The sequence below is a fragment of the Oncorhynchus masou genome, chromosome 9, assembly GCF_036934945.1.
Source record: "Oncorhynchus masou masou isolate Uvic2021 chromosome 9, UVic_Omas_1.1, whole genome shotgun sequence".
In the NCBI taxonomy this organism is placed as follows: domain Eukaryota; kingdom Metazoa; phylum Chordata; class Actinopteri; order Salmoniformes; family Salmonidae; genus Oncorhynchus; species Oncorhynchus masou.
In genome coordinates, this window is record NC_088220.1 from 16,970,952 (window position 1) to 16,989,747 (window position 18,796).

Here is an 18,796-nt window from a genome sequence, read left to right on the forward strand (position 1 = left end):
TTATCCAGTCCCACCATGTGTCTGTCTTTCTCTCTCCCTCTTCTTGACAGTTATCCAGTCCCACCATGTGTCGGTCTTTCTCTCTCCCTCTTCTTGACAGTTATCCAGTCCCACCATGTGTCGGTCTTTCTCTCTCCCTCTTCTTGACAGTTATCCAGTCCCACCATGTGTCTGTCTTTCTCTCTACCTCTTCTTGACAGTTATCCAGTCCCACCATGTGTCGGTCTTTCTCTCTCCCTCTTCTTGACAGTTATCCAGTCCCACCATGTGTCGGTCTTTCTCTCTCCCTCTTCTTGACAGTTATCCAGTCCCACCATGTGTTGGTCTTTCTCTCTCCCTCTTCTTGTCAGTTATCCAGTCCCACCATGTGTCTGTCTTTCTCTCTCCCTCTTCTTGACAGTTATCCAGTCCCACCATGTGTCGGTCTTTCTCTCTCCCTCTTCTTGTCAGTTATCCAGTCCCACCATGTGTCGGTCTTTCTCTCTCCCTCTTCTTGACAGTTATCCAGTCCATTACAGTTCAGAAGCCCGGGACTGTTGATCTTCCAGCTTTTATTGCAGTTTCCTCATCCCATTATGCTGTTATTATAGTTTAGGCTCCAAGGCTGTAATTGCAGTAAGTAGAAGGGATAGGTACGAGTGAGAGAGAGGGAGGGGGGGAAACAGAGAGATAAAAAGAGAGAGATAAAGAGACAGAGAGAGAGGGAGAGATGGAGGTAGAGAGAGAGGGAGAATGAGACGCAGTCAGCCCAAAAGCTTGTGGTGGGCGGACAGGCTTTTTTCTCTCCTGCCTGGCAAGGTTTCTGAAAATGATAACACTGCATAGGAAGATTGGGAACACTTTGTTGTTTCAACATGAACGTTAACGCTGTGCCCCAAAGCTTCAGACAGTGTGCCCCCCATAGCCGCTCAGAGCAAAGTTTTCCTATGTGGATCTAGGGTTGCTTGGCAACAGCCAGTGCTTCTGACTGTCTGACCTGTGGGTGAATGGATCAAAGGGGCCTAGTGGTTAGTTGTGGTATTGCAATGCGTGGGTAGAAAGATACTTCCTCTAAAACAACTTATCTCTGGCTGGAGCTTTTTCTCTTTCCCTCAGTCCAAAATATAGTTATGGATTGCCACGTCATCTAGCTCTCAGCAGTTCTCCTGACCTGCGACAACAAACTCAAGGATATGGTTTGGTGATTTATCACAGTTTGACATGACCTTTCATTCATGAGTGGATATACTACCGGTATGCATGTTTAACTGTATTGGAGGTCTGAACCTGGATTTATTTATCTGTGTAACTTAATTACAAGGGAATGTATTTTAGGGTGTCAAGGAAACCAAGGAATTATACTTTGTATGAAATTAATAAATTAAACAAAATGATCTCCCAGATATTGGACAACATAGAAGCATTCAGATCCGTTCTGTGGTTTTCTGGGGGCAGCGGTGTATTCACATCCCATTGCCACATGTACTATATAACCACTTCAACATATATTTCTTCCTATACAGTCTTAAACAGGATTCCATTTTCCCCCCTCACTTCTAATGCCAGCAGTCCCATACAATGAATGGTTGGTGTGAGATGGTGGAGATGGGCGAATGGGGGGTTACCGTATGGATAAGTGGTGTATTTCTCTCTGTACATCTAAGAACCCATGTTGGGGGTAACCAACCCCCCCTACCAATCTCCTCTATGCCTCATCCTCATTCAGCAGCATGTTGGGGGTAACCTACCCCCCCAACCACTCTCCTCTATGCCTCATCCAGCAGCATGTTGGGGACCCCCCGGGAGATGTGGAACTCTTGGCCAGTCTCTGGGCACTGCAGACAGCCCTCCAGCACCTTCACCTGGACAGAAGAGAGACAGATACACTTCACATCACCTGTGGTTACTCTTTGTGTGTGTGTGTGTGTGCCAATTAGGGCTCGAAGAGACTCGTTAGTATCATGGCAAGGAAACAAAACACAAAGCGGATTTAACTTCTTTAGGAAAACAGCCCTAATGTTGGAAACAAACATCATTATGTCGTCATCTAGAGTCACATGTATTTATTTCCAAGCTATAGCACACACTATTTTACATACAGCAGTTTTTTAAAGGACCAAAGAGTTTGGTCTGCTTCATGTTTTTATTTTTGCCATGGAAAACATCTTGCGATACTGGTATTGTCACAGTCCTAGTGACAATAGGGTTATAGGTTACACAATACACTGTGTTTACATAGGAAAAGAATGGAAACCTACAATTTATCATGCAGACTGAAACAGCCAGAGAGAATGTGACTGGGACTCTACCTAACCTGACCAATAGATGTCCTCATATTCCCCTTGTAATAAAAGCAGTGTGCATCCGATTCACCAAAATAGGAGTTGATAGAACTATGACTCAAGTAATGATGACCAATATCAGGTTATTATTTATGGTGAATCTCACCTCCAGCAAAACCCTGTGTATTTTACACAGGAAGTCTTCATTCTTCTCATAGTCTGTGACCAGTTCTGCAGGTGAGCCCTGGAGAAGACCCAGCTGGAGAAAGACCACAGTTAGGAATTAGTATAAGACAGTAATATTGCCATACAACCACAATCACTAGAACAAGAATCAATACTTAGAATTTTGGTAAACCTATCTGTATTAGTTAGACCAAAGAATAGCTGTAAGACTAGTTAACTATTCTACCTCTGTTGGATACAGTAGCTTTAAATGACTCAGTTTAAGAACCAAACAGTAGTAAACTGAGCAAATGGAACAAAACAGGAAGGGACCATAGAGAATGATAGATGCCTCTAGTGGCCAAAAGGCTGTTTTAGCATAGACAAAACAATTGAGGGAATCCAACATTTTAATGAAGTAAACTGGGTGGGACTTCCAATTTCATTGGCTAATCCGTCCTGTTGTAGTCATGTCCAACTGGGTCATCAGGAGGAATCATCCAATAGTGAAGAATAAAATTGACTACTTTACAATGGAGATAGCCTCAATGGCACTGCCCATGCTGTCACCACTGAGGTATAACAATAACTGGAGACTGCATCAAAGATGTCTGACCATTGTTTAAAAGGTGATCTACTCATGTTTGCATACGCCGATTCATTGAACATCTATATCCGGTTTATACGGACCAACATTACATGCTCAATAGCACTCAGTGTGCACAGGGAGCATCGTGAGCAGTGATGACATCACGTCATCTTAAAACATGGCAGATATTCAATGAATATAAAATGTTAGTATCTGCGGCTGTAAGTGATGGAGAAAACAAAATCAGCCTAAGCGACAATTATTTGAATTATTCCATGGATGTTTTGAGCACAATGTTTTATTTGGAATGTTCAAATCTGACTTCTCTATGTGGCAATGTATGAACAATGTCTTCCTGGGCCGTGTCAGGTAAACTGCAGTACTGAAGCAAAACTGTAGGAGCAGTCGAAACTGTGCTTCTAGACCGGAACATTGCCCCCTTGTGGACTACAGGAAAAGGAGCACCGAGCAAGCCCATATTCTCATCGACGGGGCTGTAGTGGAGCAGTTTGAGAGCGTCAAGTTCCTTGGCGTCCACATCACCAACAAACTAACATGGTCCAAGCACATCAAGACAGTCATGAAGAGGGCACGACAAAACCTATTCCCCCTCAGGAGACTGAAAAGATTTGGCATGGATCCTCCAATGGTTTTACAGCTGCAGCATCGAGAGCATCCTGACGGGTTGCATCACTGCCTGGTATGGCAACAGCTCGGCCTCTGACCGCAAGGCACTACAGAGGGTAGTGTGTACGGCCCAGTACATCACCGGTCAGAGGAAGGCCCTAAAAATTGTCAAAGACTCCAGCCACTCTAGTGATAGACCGTTCTCTCTGCTACCGCACGGCAAGCGGTACCGGAGCGCCAAGTCTAGGTCCAAGAGGCTTCTAAACAGCATCTACCACCAAGCCTGAACAGTTAATCAAATGGCCACCCCAGACTATTCGCATTGACCCCCCCCTCTACACTGCTGCCACTCTCTGTTATTATCTATGCATAGTCACTTTAATAACTCTGCCTACATGTACAGTTGAAGTCGGAAGTTTACATACACCTCAGCCAAATACATTTAAACTCAGTTTTTTACCATTCCTGACATTTAATCCTAGCAAAAAATCCCTGTCTTAGGTCAGTTAGGATCACTACCTTATTTTAAGAATGTGAAATGTCAGAATAATAGTAGAGACAATTATTTATTTCAGCTTTTATTTCTTTCATCACATTCCCAGTGGGTAAGAAGTTTACATACACTCAATTAGTATTTGGTAGCATTGACTTTAAGTTGTTTAACTTGGGTCAAATGTTTCAGGTAGCCTTCCACAAGCTTCCCACAATAATTTGAGTGAATTTTGGCCCCTTCCTCCTGACAGAACTGGTGTGTAGACCTCCTTGCTCACACATGCTTTTTCTGACCACAAATTTTCTATGGAATTGAGGTCAGGGCTTTGTGATGGCCACTCCAATAGCTTGACTTTGTTGTCCTTAAGCCATTTTGCCACAACTTTGGAAGTCTGCTTAGGGTCTTTGTCCATTTGGAAGACCCATTTGCGACCAAGCTTTAACTTTCTTCCTTGCTGAGCGGCCTTTCAGGTTATGTCGATATAGGACTTGTTTTACTGTGGATGTAGATACTTTTGTACCTGTTTCCTTCAGCATCTCCACAAGGTTCTTTGCTGTTGTTCTGGGATTTATTTGCACTTTTCCCACCAGAGTACGTTCATCTCTAGGAGACAGAACGCGTCTCCTTCCTGAGCGGTATGGTGGCTGCTGGTCCCATGGTGGTTATACTTGCGTACAATTGTTTATACAGATGAATGTTGTACATTCAGGCATTTGGAAATTGTTTCCAATGATGAACCAGACCTGTGGATGTCTACAATCTTTTTGGTTTATTTCTTTTGATTTTCCCATGATGTCAAGCAAAGAGGCACTGAGTTTGAAGGTAGGCCTTGAAATAGATCCACAGGTACACCTCCAATTGACTCAAATGATGTCAATTCGCCTATCAGAAGCTTCTAAAGCCATGACATAATTTTCTGGAATTTTCCAAGCTGTTTAAAGGCACAGCCAACTTACTGTATGTAAACTTCTGACCCACTGGAATTGTGATGTAGTGAATTATAAGGGAAATAATCTGTCTGTAAAGAATTGTTGGAAAAATTACTTGTCATGCATGAAGTAGATGTCCTAACCGACTTGCCAAAACTATAGTTTGTCAACAAGAAATGTAAAAAATTTCAACCTAAGTGTATGTAAACATCTGACTTCACCTGTACATGTTACCTTGACACCGGTACCCCCTGTATATAGCCATGCTATTGTTATTTATTGCTGCTCTTGAATTATTTGTTATTCTTATGTTTTTTAAGGTAATTTCTTACAACTGCATTGTTGGTTACAAGCTTGTAAGTAAGCATTTCACTGTAAGGTCTACTACGCCTGTTGTATTCGACACGTGACAAATAACATTTGATATGATACATGAGCTATAAAATGGCACAGATACAAAGATGAGTCCTCTGACTCTCTATGGAGCTACCTGAATTTGTCCAATAGAAACTCTGGCATTCCAGATAGTCGTAGTCATACGGAGACACTCACCCCATCAGCCGCCTGAAACAGTGTGCTCCAATCCAATTTGGGGATCATTCCACTCACGAAAATGGGATTGAACTCCACCTCACTCTCACCACCATTGCCTGGGATCCACAAAAAAACGGATTTTTAAAAAAGTCTAAAAGAGCACTAGCTCTTTCTATGATAAACTGACCAGATGAAAGCTATGATCCCTTATTGATGACACTTGTTAAATCCACTTTAAATCGGTGTAGATGAAGGGGAGGAGACAGGTTAAAGTGATTTTAAAGTCTTGAGACAATTAAAACATCCAGCCAATTTGACAACTGTGGGAATCATTGGGAGTCAACATGGGCCAGCATCCCTGTGAAACACTTTTGACGAATCTGCTTTGGAGGGGGAAAGTGAGATAAATAGTATATATTGACAAAATTAGTTATCTACAATATCTATGATTCTCTACTGTGCAAACTAAAAACAATGCGTTTACATGCATGTGTATCGCAAATGTCGATGCTGCTGCAACAGTGAATAGTTTCCCCCAAACATCAATAATCCTAAAACATCTTCCTAGCAGTACAAACTATTTTGCAAACTGTCCCCTCCAAAAATCACAAAAACCGAGAAGTTACGTTTTTTTATATTGCTTTATTTTTTTGTATATATTTTTCTGTACTCATCATCTTGGTATTATACAGGTTATTCTTTTTTTTCTTTTTTTGTTGTGAATTTTACCCCTTTTTCTCCACAATTTCGTGGTATCCAATTGTTTAGTAGCTACTATCTTGTCTCATTGCTACAACACCCGTACGGGCTCGGGAGAGACGAAGGTTGAAAGTCATGCGTCCTCCGATACCCAAACAAGCCGCACTGCTTCTTAACAGCGCGCACACTGCGCCCGGCCCGCCACAGGAGTCCCTGATGAGACAAGGACATCCCTACCGGCCAAACCCTCCCTAACCCGGACGACGCCAGGCCAATTGTGCCACGGTCCGGTCGCGGCCGGTTACGACGGAGCCTGGGCACAAACCCAGAGTCTCTGGTGGCACAGCTGGCCACTGCGCCACCCGGGAGGCTCCATACACGTCATTCCTACAGATAAATGGTAATACAACCCACGAGTCACCCTCACAAGAAACCACTAACCCACAAACATGCATTACACACACACTCACACAATTTAAACGTATTGAACAAAAAATGTTAAATGTTTTACAACAATCCCCCCCATCTTAACCCTCTAGACACATCCAACCAACACTTATTTTGACAAATAATATGATAATACTAGTGTTTAACATAATTAGAAAATACAAATAAAAAATGGAGGAAGGCAACTAATGAGATGAGTCAAGCAATTGTTCTGAGAGGAAGGAACCAGACTGGCGATAAGGTCCAAGGCCCTGAGGGCGACCTCCTTGCTCTGACAAAAGAAACAGTTAACATACTGTAAGTACAAATCAGATGACCAAGCATTAAACTCAAGCGAAGCCATTTGACAGAGAGGAAAGGACGTTTCTCTAGTTCATTCATTTCATCGTCCAAATTCTCCCATGACTGCATTTAGTTAACACAACCAGGCCCGTGTCATTGTTAACACAACCAGGCCCGGGTCATTGTTAACACAACCAGGCCCGGGTCATTGTTAACACAGGTCAAATATGAAAAAGTAAGCATACAGAGAGATGAGTATAGGTTTCAGGAAGGCGATAAAACTAAACACACACTGGTTTAAAACCAAAGGAGAGGCCAGGGAACCCATCATTGAACAAACGTATGGCACAAACAACGCTGGGGATGTGTGCTGGCTTGGATGGAACAATCCCAGAATTGTTTTTTAGGTTTTGATTAACAGCTATCTGTAAGGATCTCAGCTAAGGCCACTATATCAGTCTTTCAGTCTCCGTGACTACAGGAGAGATGGATATTACCAACCAATCCCTGTGGACACTGATTTGGACTCAATAGAATGATTTCCCAGACTCAGATTAAGCCATCTCCTAAAATGCATGCTCAATTAAGGATCGCCATTCAAGGTGCTTCTTATTCCAGGAATAGGTGTAATCTCAAACTGGGAAACAGGCCCATAGTCTGATGGACAGAAGACTGGGAGAGCTACTGATTAACATGTTTAATCCCACCTACCACGACAACAGACCTTATGCAAGAGCCCTGTATGCCCTTTGACAGCATTGACATCTGAAGATGAAGATAACCCAGAGTGACAGTGATATGTTGACATACTAAGAAAGGTAGAGTATCCTCATCATGTACGCACTGCTGCAAGGATAGTGAACTGAACTGAGCTCTATTTGATTGCATTGAAAAGAGATACAATTGTTTTATCTTGATCCATATGGAACCACATAAAATACTGGGTGTCAATCACTTTGCAGTAGTTCTTTTTTAAAATTAAAATTCACGTTTTCACACATTCACTCCTTTCATCTGTTCACACAAATAACAATTTCACCCCCATATCTTTAACTTTTCATCCCCCAGAATCATCATTCTTGGTCTTCTTCAGAGCGCCATTTTAAGAAGTCCTCCTTCCGTGCATCTGGCTTGATCTGGTTCCGGATGCCCCCCAGTAGGTTGGACGTTGCTTCAGAGGCCACTATTAGGGGACGGACCACGGTGGGCGGGATCTGCCGCAGGACTCCGCCCACAGCACCAGGCAGGCCTTTCTGCTCATGCCCGCGAGACGCCACGTCACATAGCGTCTGAGCTGTGTCCATCATGCCCTTGGAAACAGGCAGACAGAGGTGAGGAAGATAAGTTTGTGTGTTCAAATGAAAGTCTTTTGTTGTTGCTATTATCCTAAAGTGGTTGACTTAAATTAACATGTATTGATTGATTTGTTGATCAGTAGAACACGTACTTCTCTGACGGTGTCATAGGCCTTAGCTACACCCTCTCTGAGGTCGGCAGGCTGGTAGGCGCGGCGTGACCGGTTGGAGGGCGGTCGGCCCTCTGTGATGTAACGGTTCAGGGGGGGTGTTGGGGACAGGATGTCGTACACCGTCTCCGCTGTGGCCTAGAGGAGAAACCGCAGGAATATTACAACACATCATCGCAATGGAGGAACCTGTATTACTGGTCCCAGTGGCTTCTACCCATATGGTTGATAGTCATTCAGTTCTTTCCTACATGAGGTAGGTATGCTAACCTTTTGGCCGCAATCTATGACATGTGACTGACAGGTTAGTGTATAGGGTGTGGTACATAGGATGCATTGTTTCAACAGTCTGTAGCCAGCTGATCTGTCTGTGGTTAGAGTTCAGAAGTCAGTAGTACCTGTATGGCCTGCACCAGTCTGTTGCTGAGCTCCAGAGCAGCAGAGGCAGTGGAGGTGCCGAAGGACGCTGCCCCCCGCTGGAGGCCCCGGATAATGCGGCCGTCCCGCCTGTACTGCTCTATGGGCATCCAGAACAAGTCCCTCACTCCGTGGACTAGAGAGAGAAAGTTACACAAACAACAAATGAGATCAACGCTAAATGAGGTTGTGAGAGTATGCTAGCTATAACCACACTGCAAGAGAACTATTCTATTACTATGGTTATCACTCAGGAACTACTAAAGGGACAATAGCAAAGAAGCCAAGAAACAAAGATCACCAAACAAGTGACGTCCTGTCCTGTACTTACACAGCTGAACTACAGAATGCATGGGGCCTAGACCTCCCAGAATGCCCGGCAGCTGGTTCTTCCTGATGTCTGTCAGCCACTCAGTGACAGCGTACTGAATCACCTTATCTACGCCTAGAAGTCTGTAAGGAAGAGATATTAGAGAAAAGCTTTATGAAAAAGACACGTGCTTCAGACTACAGAGAAACAGAGTTTGTGTTGTTGTACCCGTGTCGGCAGCAGAGTCTCTTCAGCTTCAGCTCAGAGCAGTTCAGCTGGGCCAGACCAATAAGAATCCCAGCAAACGTCCCCTAGGAAACAATCACATAGCAAATGTCACGTGTGTGACATAACAAAATATAACCACAGAGATGAGTTCACTGTGTTCGTAGTTAAATGTTCTTTGTCCTTTCACCTGCTCAATGACCACATGCTTGCCCTGGTAGTCCAGCCAGATGGGCACTTCAGAGGTGAAACGGAACTCCCTTCCAAAGAGAAGGAAAGACAACGTATACATAATGTCCACACATTCTAAATAGACTGTAGATTTACTCTTTGGGAGGATGAAGTTAATTACCGGAAGTAGATTGGCTGATCAGTGGAAGAGGTGGAGCCAGCGGACGAGGAGCTCTGCTCGCTATAGGTGGTTTCTACAGAAGTGGTGAGGTCAGGACCCAGACCAGCAGTGGTCTCCGTGCCACTGACCCCATCCTCAGCGGGCTTCTGGGAAGGGTCTGTCTTCACTGTGAGAGGAAAGAGAGAAAATGAAGAAAACAGGAGACAGTATCAAGTGGGTGAGGAGGAGATCCATGACACAGAGCACCATGTATGTATGATGTTCTTCCTGATCCATGTGACTCTACTTATTATGTAGAGTACAGAGAACACAGTGAAGGTGCTCACTCTCAGCTACAGGGTCCACAGGCAGGTAGGGGTTAACTCCAGCAGCCAGACTACTGAAGAAATCCTTCAGGAAGAACAAGGCATCCTGGTCGATGTTGAGTCGGAGGGGGAGGAGGCTCACTCTTAAACAAGACTCTGGACCACCTACACCAGAGTCTGGACACACCTGCAGGGCCTTCACTGTTAACTGGGACACACAGACATAGACAACACATTAGATAGGATTACAACAAACCAATCTCATAGAAAACTTTAGAATTCCCTTGGAAATGAGAATCATTAATAAGAACAGATTTTCACAACGGAAAGGAAATAATGATAAATGGCTTTAAAAAGCCTCTTCTCTCACCATGTTGGAGTGTGTCCTGCGTGGCATGCTCTCGCTGGTGTACAGGTAGAGGAACTTGTTAAGCTGGGACGAAGCCAGGCGGTCGCGTACCTCCAGCTCCTGAACAATGAACACCTGGCGGGACAGAGGCTGCTCCCCCACCGCCCCGACCCCAGGCCCCTCTCCCTCCAGAGCCGGACCAGACGCAGACACCACCACTGGGTAGGACTCGTGTTGGAAGCTCACCTGGAACAGGAATGACATATTTAACTAAATGGTTGTAAACAACTAGTGGAGCTTTTTGCTTTTGTTATGTAGCTTTTTCTGTCTCCCCAAAAGGACTGGTTGACACTTATGCTACACTTGAACTGAACATATCTTTATGATGGGGAAAATTACTTAGCTTTCTAGTTTGTACGGAGAAAAGAATCAAAGGCAAGTACTGTAAGGACTGACACACCTTGCACACACATACTTTTGTATATATATAGGACATCCCTTCAAATGAGTGGATTCGGCTATTTCAGCCACACCCGTTGCTGACAGGTGTATATAATCAAGCACACAGCCATGCAATCTCCAAAGACAAACATTGGCAGTAGAATGGCCTTACTGAAGAGCTCAGTGACTCTCAAGGTGGCACCATCATCCTTACTGAAGAGCTCAGTGACTCTCAAGGTGGCACAGTCATCCTTACTGATAAGCTCAGTGACTCAAGGTGGCACCATCATCCTTACACAATGCCAGGTGGCACCATCATCCATACTGAAAAGTGACAAACATTGGCAGTAGAATGGCCTTACTGAAGAGCTCAGTGACTCTCAAGGTGGCACCATCATCCTTACTGAAGAGCTCAGTGACTCTCAAGGTGGCACCATCATCCTTACTGAAGAGCTCAGTGACTCTCAAGGTGGCACCATCATCCTTACTGAAGAGCTCAGTGACTCTCAAGGTGGCACCATCATCCTTACTGAAGAGCTCAGTGACTCTCAAGGTGGCACAGTCATCCTTACTGAGGAGCTCAGTGACACTCAAGGTGGCACCATCATCCTACTGAAGATTGGCACCATCATCCTTACTGAAGAGTTCAGTGACTCTCAAGGTGGCACAGTCATCCTTACTGAGGAGCTCAGTGACTCTCAAGGTGGCACCATCATCCTTACTGAGGAGCTCAGTGACTCTCAAGGTGGCACAGTCATCCTTACTGAGGAGCTCAGTGACACAGTCATAGGATGCAGGTGCTTCTACACCTGCATTGTTGCTGTTTGGGGTTTTAAGCTGGGTTTCTGTACAGCACTTTGAGACATCAGCTGATGTAAGAAGGGCTTTATAAATACATTTCATTTGATGCCACTTTTCCAACAAGTCAGTTTGTAAAATTTCTGCCCTGCTAGATCTAACATGGTTAGTTAACCCTCAACCGCCACAACATGGTTAGTTAACCCCCAACCGCCACAACATGGTTAGTTAACCCCCAACCACTACAACATGGTTAGTTAACTCTCAACCACTACAGTGGCATAAATGTTCTATCACCTCTGTCACATTCAGGTCTTATGTCTCTATTACCACACACTCACAGTATGGTTAAAGGAAAACTCCACCCTAAAAAACATGTTGGTATTTGTTTCGCTGGTCCATTGTTTATATAGTCCCAAAATGTTTTGCATGTCGGCAGTCAAGTTTAAGATTTATAACTTTCAGAGCACAGAAATACAGCTGGTATGATGCAAAACACAGCATCATTCTGGCTGTATTTTTCAAGTTATCTACACTATATACACACACAAGTATGTGGACACCCCATCAAATGAGTGGATTTGGCAATTTGAGCCACACCTGTTGCTGACAGATGTATAAAATCGTGCACACAGCCATGCAATCTCCATAGACAAACATTGGCAGTAGAATGGCCTTACTGAAGAGCTCAGTGACTTAAACGTGGCACTGTCATAGGATGCCAGCTTTCCAACAAGTCAGTTCATCAAATTATTTTGCCCTGCTAGAACTGCCCAAGTCAACTGTAAGTGCTGTTATTGTGAAGTGGAAATGTCTAGGAGCAACAACGGCTCAGCTGCGAAGTGGTAGGCCACATAAGCTCACAGAACACCATGCACAATGCTAAAGCTCGCCTCCATTGGATTCTGGAGCAGTGGAAATGCGTTCTCTGGAGTGATGAATTACGTTTGGACGAATCTGGGTTTGGTGAATGCCAGGGAAACACTACATGCCCAAATGAATAGTGCCAACTGCAAAGTTTGGTGGAGGAGGAATAATAGTTTGGGGCTGTTTTTCATGGTTCAGCCTAGAACCCTTAGTTCCAGTGAAGGGAAATCTTAATGCTACAGCATACAATGACATTCAATACGATTCTGTGCTTCCAACTTTGTGGCAACAGTTTGAGGCAGGCCCTTTCCTGTTTCAACGTGACAATGCCCCCGTGAACAAAGTGAGGTCCGTACAGAAATGGTTTGTCGAGATCGGTGTGGAAGAACTTGACTGGCCTGCACAGAGCCCTGACCTCAATCCCAACAAACACCTTTGGGATTAATTGTAACGCTGACTGCGAGCCAGGCCTAATCGCCCAACATCAGTGCCCGACCTCACTAATGCTCATGGCTGAATGGAAGAAAGTCCCCGCAGCAATGTTCCAACATCTAGTGGAAAGTCTTCCCAGAAGAGTGGAGGCTGTTATAGACCAACTTCATATTAATGCCCATGATTTTAGAATGAGATGTTCGATGAGCAGGTGTCTACATACTTTCGGTTATGTAGAGTACATACTCTCCCTACCTTGGTGAGCTGGATCTCCATGAGCAAGTTGTGTTGACGTCCACCGCCTCCAGCCCAGCGCCACGAGTTCTGAGGCCGGGACGGAGCAGTGGAGCGGGACGGGGATCCACGCATCCCAGAGGGGACAGATCGACCCCTAGAGAGCGAGAGGGTAGGGGAGGAGAGGAGAGAGAGATAGAGGGAGGGAGAAAGGAGCTTGATGATCAGTAAGAGAGAAATCTTCCAAATTCAAGTGGCTGTTGCTGGGTTGTGTGTACATGTGTGCATAGGGACCTGTTTCCATGCTGAGTGTGTGTAGACATGGCCTTGCCCCCGAAGTCTCTCCCTCCGTACAGATGCCAGACAACAGACACCTCTCGTAGCACCACCCTGCTCTCGGGGACAGGGAAGCGGCTGGGGGCCCGCAGCAGGTCAGAGCTGCCCCGCGGCCGGGAGAAGTGGCCCTCCCTAACCCTGATAGGACCCTCAGCTAGTACTGTCACAAGAGGCTCCCCGTCTCTGGGCTGGGGAGGGGGTGAATTAATGAACAGGTTTAGTACTTAATGTCACAATTAAATTCCATGTGAACTACAACTAATAGGAACACTGGGACAGAAAGTTAAAAGTGAGATAGAGGAAGGAAAAATATAAAATAAAAAGCAAGAGTAGAGAGAGTATAGAGAATATAGAAAGAGTATAAAGAGGGTATAGAGAAAGAGAGCGAGTATAGAGAGTAGAGAGTGTAGAGAGGTAGAGGGGGAGAGTGTATTAAGAGAGTGTAGGAGAGTGTAGAGAAAGTATAGAGAGTAGAGAAAGAGTACAAGGAAAGAGTATAGAGGGAGAGTATTAAGAGAGAGTGTAGAGAGAGTATGGAGGGAGAGTACATATAAAAAAGGAGCATATAGAGAGTAGAGGGAGATAAAGAAGAGAGTTTGTAGAGGGAAAGAGAGTACATCTATATAGAGAGAGTATAGAGGGAGAGAGAGTATATCTACAGTGAGGGAAAAAAGTATTTGATCCCCTGCTGATTTTGTACGTTTACCCACTGACAAAGAAATGATCAGTCTATAATTTATTTTAATGGTAGGTTTTTTGATCAGTGAGAGACAGAATAACAAAATCCAGAAAAATGCATGTCAAAAATGTTATAAATTGATTTGCATTTTAATGAGGGAAATAAGTATTTGACCCCTCTGCAAAACATGACTTAGTACTTGGTGGCAAAACCCTTGTTGGCAATCACCGAGGTCAGACGTTTCTTGCAGTTGGTCACCAGGTTTGCACACACCTCAGGAGAGATTTTATCCCACTCCTCTTTGCAGATCTTCTCCAAGTCATTAAGGTTTCGAGGCTGATGTTTGGCAACTCAAACCTTCATCTCCCTCCACAGATTTTCTATGGGATTAAGGTCTGGAGACTGGCTCGGCCACTCCAGGACCTTAATGTGCTTCTTCTTGAGCCACTCCTTTGTTGCCTTGGCTGTGTGTTTTGGGTCATTGTCATGCTGGAATACCAATCCATAACCCATTTTCAATGTCCTAGCTGAGGGAAGGAGGTTCTCACCCAAGATTTGACGGTACATGGTCCTGTCCATCGTCCCTTTGATGCGGTGAAGTTGTCCTGTCCCCTTAGCAGAAAAACACCCCCAAAGCATAATGTTTCCACCTCCATGTTTGACGGTGGGGATGATGTTCTTGGGGTCATAGGCAGCATTCCTCCTCCAAACACGGCGAGTTGATGCCAAAGAACTCCATTTTGGTCTCATCTGACCACAACACTTTCACCCAGTTGTCCTCTGAATCATTCAGATGTTCATTAGCAAACTTCAGATGGGCATGTAAATGTGCTTTCTTGAGCAGGGGGACCTTGCGGGCGCTGCAGGATTTCAGTCCTTCGCGACGTAGTGTGTTACCAATTGTTTCCTTGGTGACTATGGTCCCAGCTGCCTTGAGATCATTGACAAGATCCTCCCGTGTAGTTCTGGGATGATTCCTCACCATTTTCATGATCATTGCAACAACACGAGTTGAGATCTTGTATGGAGGTCGAGGGAGATTGACAGTTCTTTTGTGTTTCTTCCATTTGCGAATAATCGCACCAACTGTTGTCACCTTCTCACCAAGCTGCTTGGCGATGGTCTTGTAGCCCATTCCAGCCTTGTGTAGGTCTACAATCTTGTCCCTGACATCCTTGGAGAGCTCTTTGGTCTTGGCCATGGTGGAGAGTTGGAATCTGATTGATTGATTGCTTCTGTGGACAGGTGTCTTTTATACAGGTAACAAACTGAGATTAGGAGCACTCCCTTTAAGAGTGTGCTCTAATCTCAGCTCGTTACCTGTATAAAAGACACCTGGGAGCCAGAAATCTTTGATTGAGAGGGGGTCAAATACTTATTTCCCCTCATTAAAATGCAAATCAATTTATAACATTTTTGACATGTTTTTCTGGATTTTGTTGTTGTTATTCTGTCTCTCACTGTTCAAATAAACCTACCATTAAAATTATAGACTGATCATTTCTTTGACAGTGGGCAAACGTACAAAATCAGCAGGGGATGAAATACTTTCTTACCTCACTGTATATATAGAGAGAGTATATACAGTATCAGTCAAAAGTTTGGACACACCTACTTATTCAATGGATTATTTTTTTTACTATTTTCTACATTGTAAACTCAGCAAAAAAAATAAAATGTTCAGCACCCTGTCTTTCAAAGATAATTTGTAAAAATCCAAATAACTTCACAGATCTTCATTGTAAAGGGTTTAAACACTGTTTCCCATGCTTGTTCAATGAACCATAAACAATTAATGAACATGCACCTGTGGAACAGTCGTTAAGACACTAACAGCTTACAGACGGTAGGCAATTAAAGTCACAGTTATGAAAACTTAGGACACTAAAAAGAGGCATTTCTACTGACTCTCAAAAACACCTAAAGAAAGATGCTCAGGGTCCCTGCTCATCTGCGTGTACGTGCCTTAGGCATGCGGACTGCAGATGTGGCCAGGGCAATAAATTGCAATGTCTGTACTGTGAGACGCCTAAGACAGCACTACAGGGAGACAGGACGGAGAGCTGATCGTCCGGGCAGTGGCAGACCACGTGTAACAACACCTGTACAGGCTTGGTACATCCAAACATCACACCTGCGGGACAGGTACAGGATAGCAGAAACTACCCGAGTTACACCAGGAACACACAATCCCTCCATCAGTGCTCAGACTGTCCGCAATAGGCTGAGAGAGGCTGGACTGAGGGCTTGTAGGCCTGTTGTAAGGCAGGTCCTCATCAGACAACACCAGTAACAATGTGGCCTATGGGCACAAACCCACCGTCGCTGTACCAGACAGGACTGGCAAAAAGTGCTCTTCACTGACGAGTCGCTGTTTTGTCTCACAAGGGGCGATGGTCAGATTTGCGTTTATCGTTGAAGGAATGAGTATTACACCAAGGCCTGTACTCTGTAGCGGGATTGATTTGGAGATGGAGGGTACGTCATGGTCTGGGATGGTGAGTCACAACGTCATCAGACTGCCTGCAATGCAGGCAATCTTAAAGCTGTGCGTTACAGGAAAGACATCCTGTGGTACCCTTCCTGCGGGCTCATCTTGACATGACCCTCCAGCATGACAATGCCACCAGCCATACTGCTCTTTCTGTGTGTGATTTCCTGCAAGACAGGAATGTCAGTGTTCCGCCATGGCCAGCGAAAAGCCCGGATCGAAATCCCATTGAGCACATTTGGGAACTGTTGGATCAAAGGGTGAGGGCTAGGGCCATTCCCCCCAGAAATGTCTGGGAACTTGCAGGTGCCTTGGTGGAAGAGTAGGGTATGTTTATTCCATGTGTAACTCAGAGGTACACATGGAGTGGAGTAATATATATATATATATATATATATATATATATGGGCAGTTGACCGGGGTAGGGGTAGCCAGGTGGAAAGCATGGCCAGTCGTAGAGAAATGCTTATTGAAATTCTCAATTTTTGTGGATTTATTGGTGGTGACAGTGTTTCCTAGCCTCAGAGCAGTGGGCAGCTGGGAGGAGGTGCTCTTACTCTCCATGGACTTTAGTGTCGCAGAACTTTTTTGAGTTAGTACTACAGGATGCAAATTTATGTTTGAAAAAGCTAGCCTTAGCTTTCCTAACTGCCTGTGTATATTTGTTCCTAACTTCCCTGAAAAGTTGCATATCACAGGGGCTATTCTATGCGAATGCAGAACGAATGCAGAATGCAGAATGTTTTAGGGAGCGTTTGACAGTGATGAGGGCTGGTCGTTTGGTCGCAGACCCATTACGGATGCAAGTGTAACCGATGTGAAATGGCTAGCTAGTTAGCGGTGTTGCACGCTAATAGCGTTTCAATCCGTGACGTCACATGCTCTGAGACCTTGAAGTAGTGGTTCCCCTTGCTCTGCAAGGGCCGCAGCTTTTGTGGAGCGATGGGTAACGATGCTTCGTGGGTGACTGTTGTTTGTGTGCAGAGAGTCCCTGGTTCGAGCCCAGGTAGGGGCGAGGGGATGGACTAAAGTTATAAAGCGATCGCTGAGATCTTGATTGAAAACAGCAGATGTGTATTTGGAGGGCGAGTTAGTTAGGATGACGTGTTTACGGATTTGGCCAGTGTTGTTTACGGATTTGGAGTTGTACCTGGTAGGTTCATTGATAATATGTGTGAGATTGAGGTCATCAAACTTGGATTGTAGGATGGCCGGGGTGTTAAGCATGTCCCAGTTTAGGTCATCTAGTAGCACGAGCTCAGAAGATAGATGGGGGCAATCAATTCACATATGGTATCGAGGGCACAGCTTGGGGCAGAGGGAGGTCTATAGCAAGCGGCAACAGTGAGAGACTTCTTTATGGAAAGGTGCATTTTTAGAAGTAGAAGCTTGAATTGTTTGGGGTACAGACTTGGATAGTAATACAGAACTCTGCAGGCTATCTTTGCAGTAGATTGCAACACCGCCCCCTTTGGCAGTTCTATCTTGGCAGAAAATGTTATAGTTAGCGATTTCAAGGTTTTTGGTGGTTTTCCTAAGCCAGGATTCAGACACAGCTAAGACATCCGGGTTGGCAGAGTGTGCTAAAGCAGTGAGTCATACAAATTTAGGGAGTAGGCTTCTAATGTTAACATGCATGAAACCAAGGCTTTTACGGTTACAGAAGTCAACAAATGGGAGCACCTGGGGAGTGGGAGTGGAGCTAGGCACTGCAGGACCTGGATTAACCTCTACATCACCAGAGTAACAGAGGAGAACTGGCCGTTTAGCACGTTTGGAACAGAGGGTAAAAGGAGCAGGTTTCTGGGCACGATAGCATGGATTCAGGCATAGTGTACAGACAAAGGTAAGGTGGGATGTGAGTACATTGGAGGTAAACCTAGGCATTGAATAATGATGAGAGAGATATAGTCTCTAGAGACATTTAAACCAGTTGATGTCATTGCATATGTAGGAGGTGGAACAACATGGTTGGTTAAGGCATATTGAGCAGGGCTAGAGGCTCTACAGGGAAATAAGACAGTAATCACTAACCAGGACAGTAATGGACAAGGCATATTGATGTTAGA

At 44.7% G+C, this 18,796-nt stretch overlaps 2 protein-coding genes across 2 annotated transcripts in view; both read right to left on the reverse strand.

Annotated features, from left to right (window-relative positions):
• Positions 1–1,745: 1,745 nt before the first annotated feature.
• LOC135544964 (multifunctional methyltransferase subunit TRM112-like protein) lies at positions 1,746–6,682 on the reverse strand. The gene is made up of 4 exons (XM_064972647.1): positions 6,676–6,682; positions 5,617–5,714; positions 2,428–2,520; positions 1,746–1,841 (listed from the first exon to the last, which is right to left on the reverse strand). The coding sequence occupies exons 1-4, from the start codon at positions 6,680–6,682 to the stop codon at positions 1,746–1,748; spliced, it is 294 nt and encodes a 97-aa protein (XP_064828719.1).
• LOC135545594 (autophagy-related protein 2 homolog A-like) overlaps positions 6,483–18,796 on the reverse strand; it is a 44,518-nt gene continuing 32,204 nt past the window's right edge. Inside the window, exons 30-40 of the mRNA XM_064973315.1 lie at positions 13,516–13,745; positions 13,243–13,378; positions 10,471–10,695; positions 10,122–10,308; positions 9,796–9,961; positions 9,634–9,703; positions 9,447–9,529; positions 9,240–9,361; positions 8,890–9,044; positions 8,474–8,629; positions 6,483–8,336 (exon numbers count right to left, since the gene is read on the reverse strand). Coding sequence (XP_064829387.1) covers positions 8,100–8,336; positions 8,474–8,629; positions 8,890–9,044; positions 9,240–9,361; positions 9,447–9,529; positions 9,634–9,703; positions 9,796–9,961; positions 10,122–10,308; positions 10,471–10,695; positions 13,243–13,378; positions 13,516–13,745 — 1,767 coding nt within the window. The 3' untranslated portion in view covers positions 6,483–8,099. The remainder of the gene's footprint in view (positions 8,337–8,473; positions 8,630–8,889; positions 9,045–9,239; positions 9,362–9,446; positions 9,530–9,633; positions 9,704–9,795; positions 9,962–10,121; positions 10,309–10,470; positions 10,696–13,242; positions 13,379–13,515; positions 13,746–18,796) is intronic.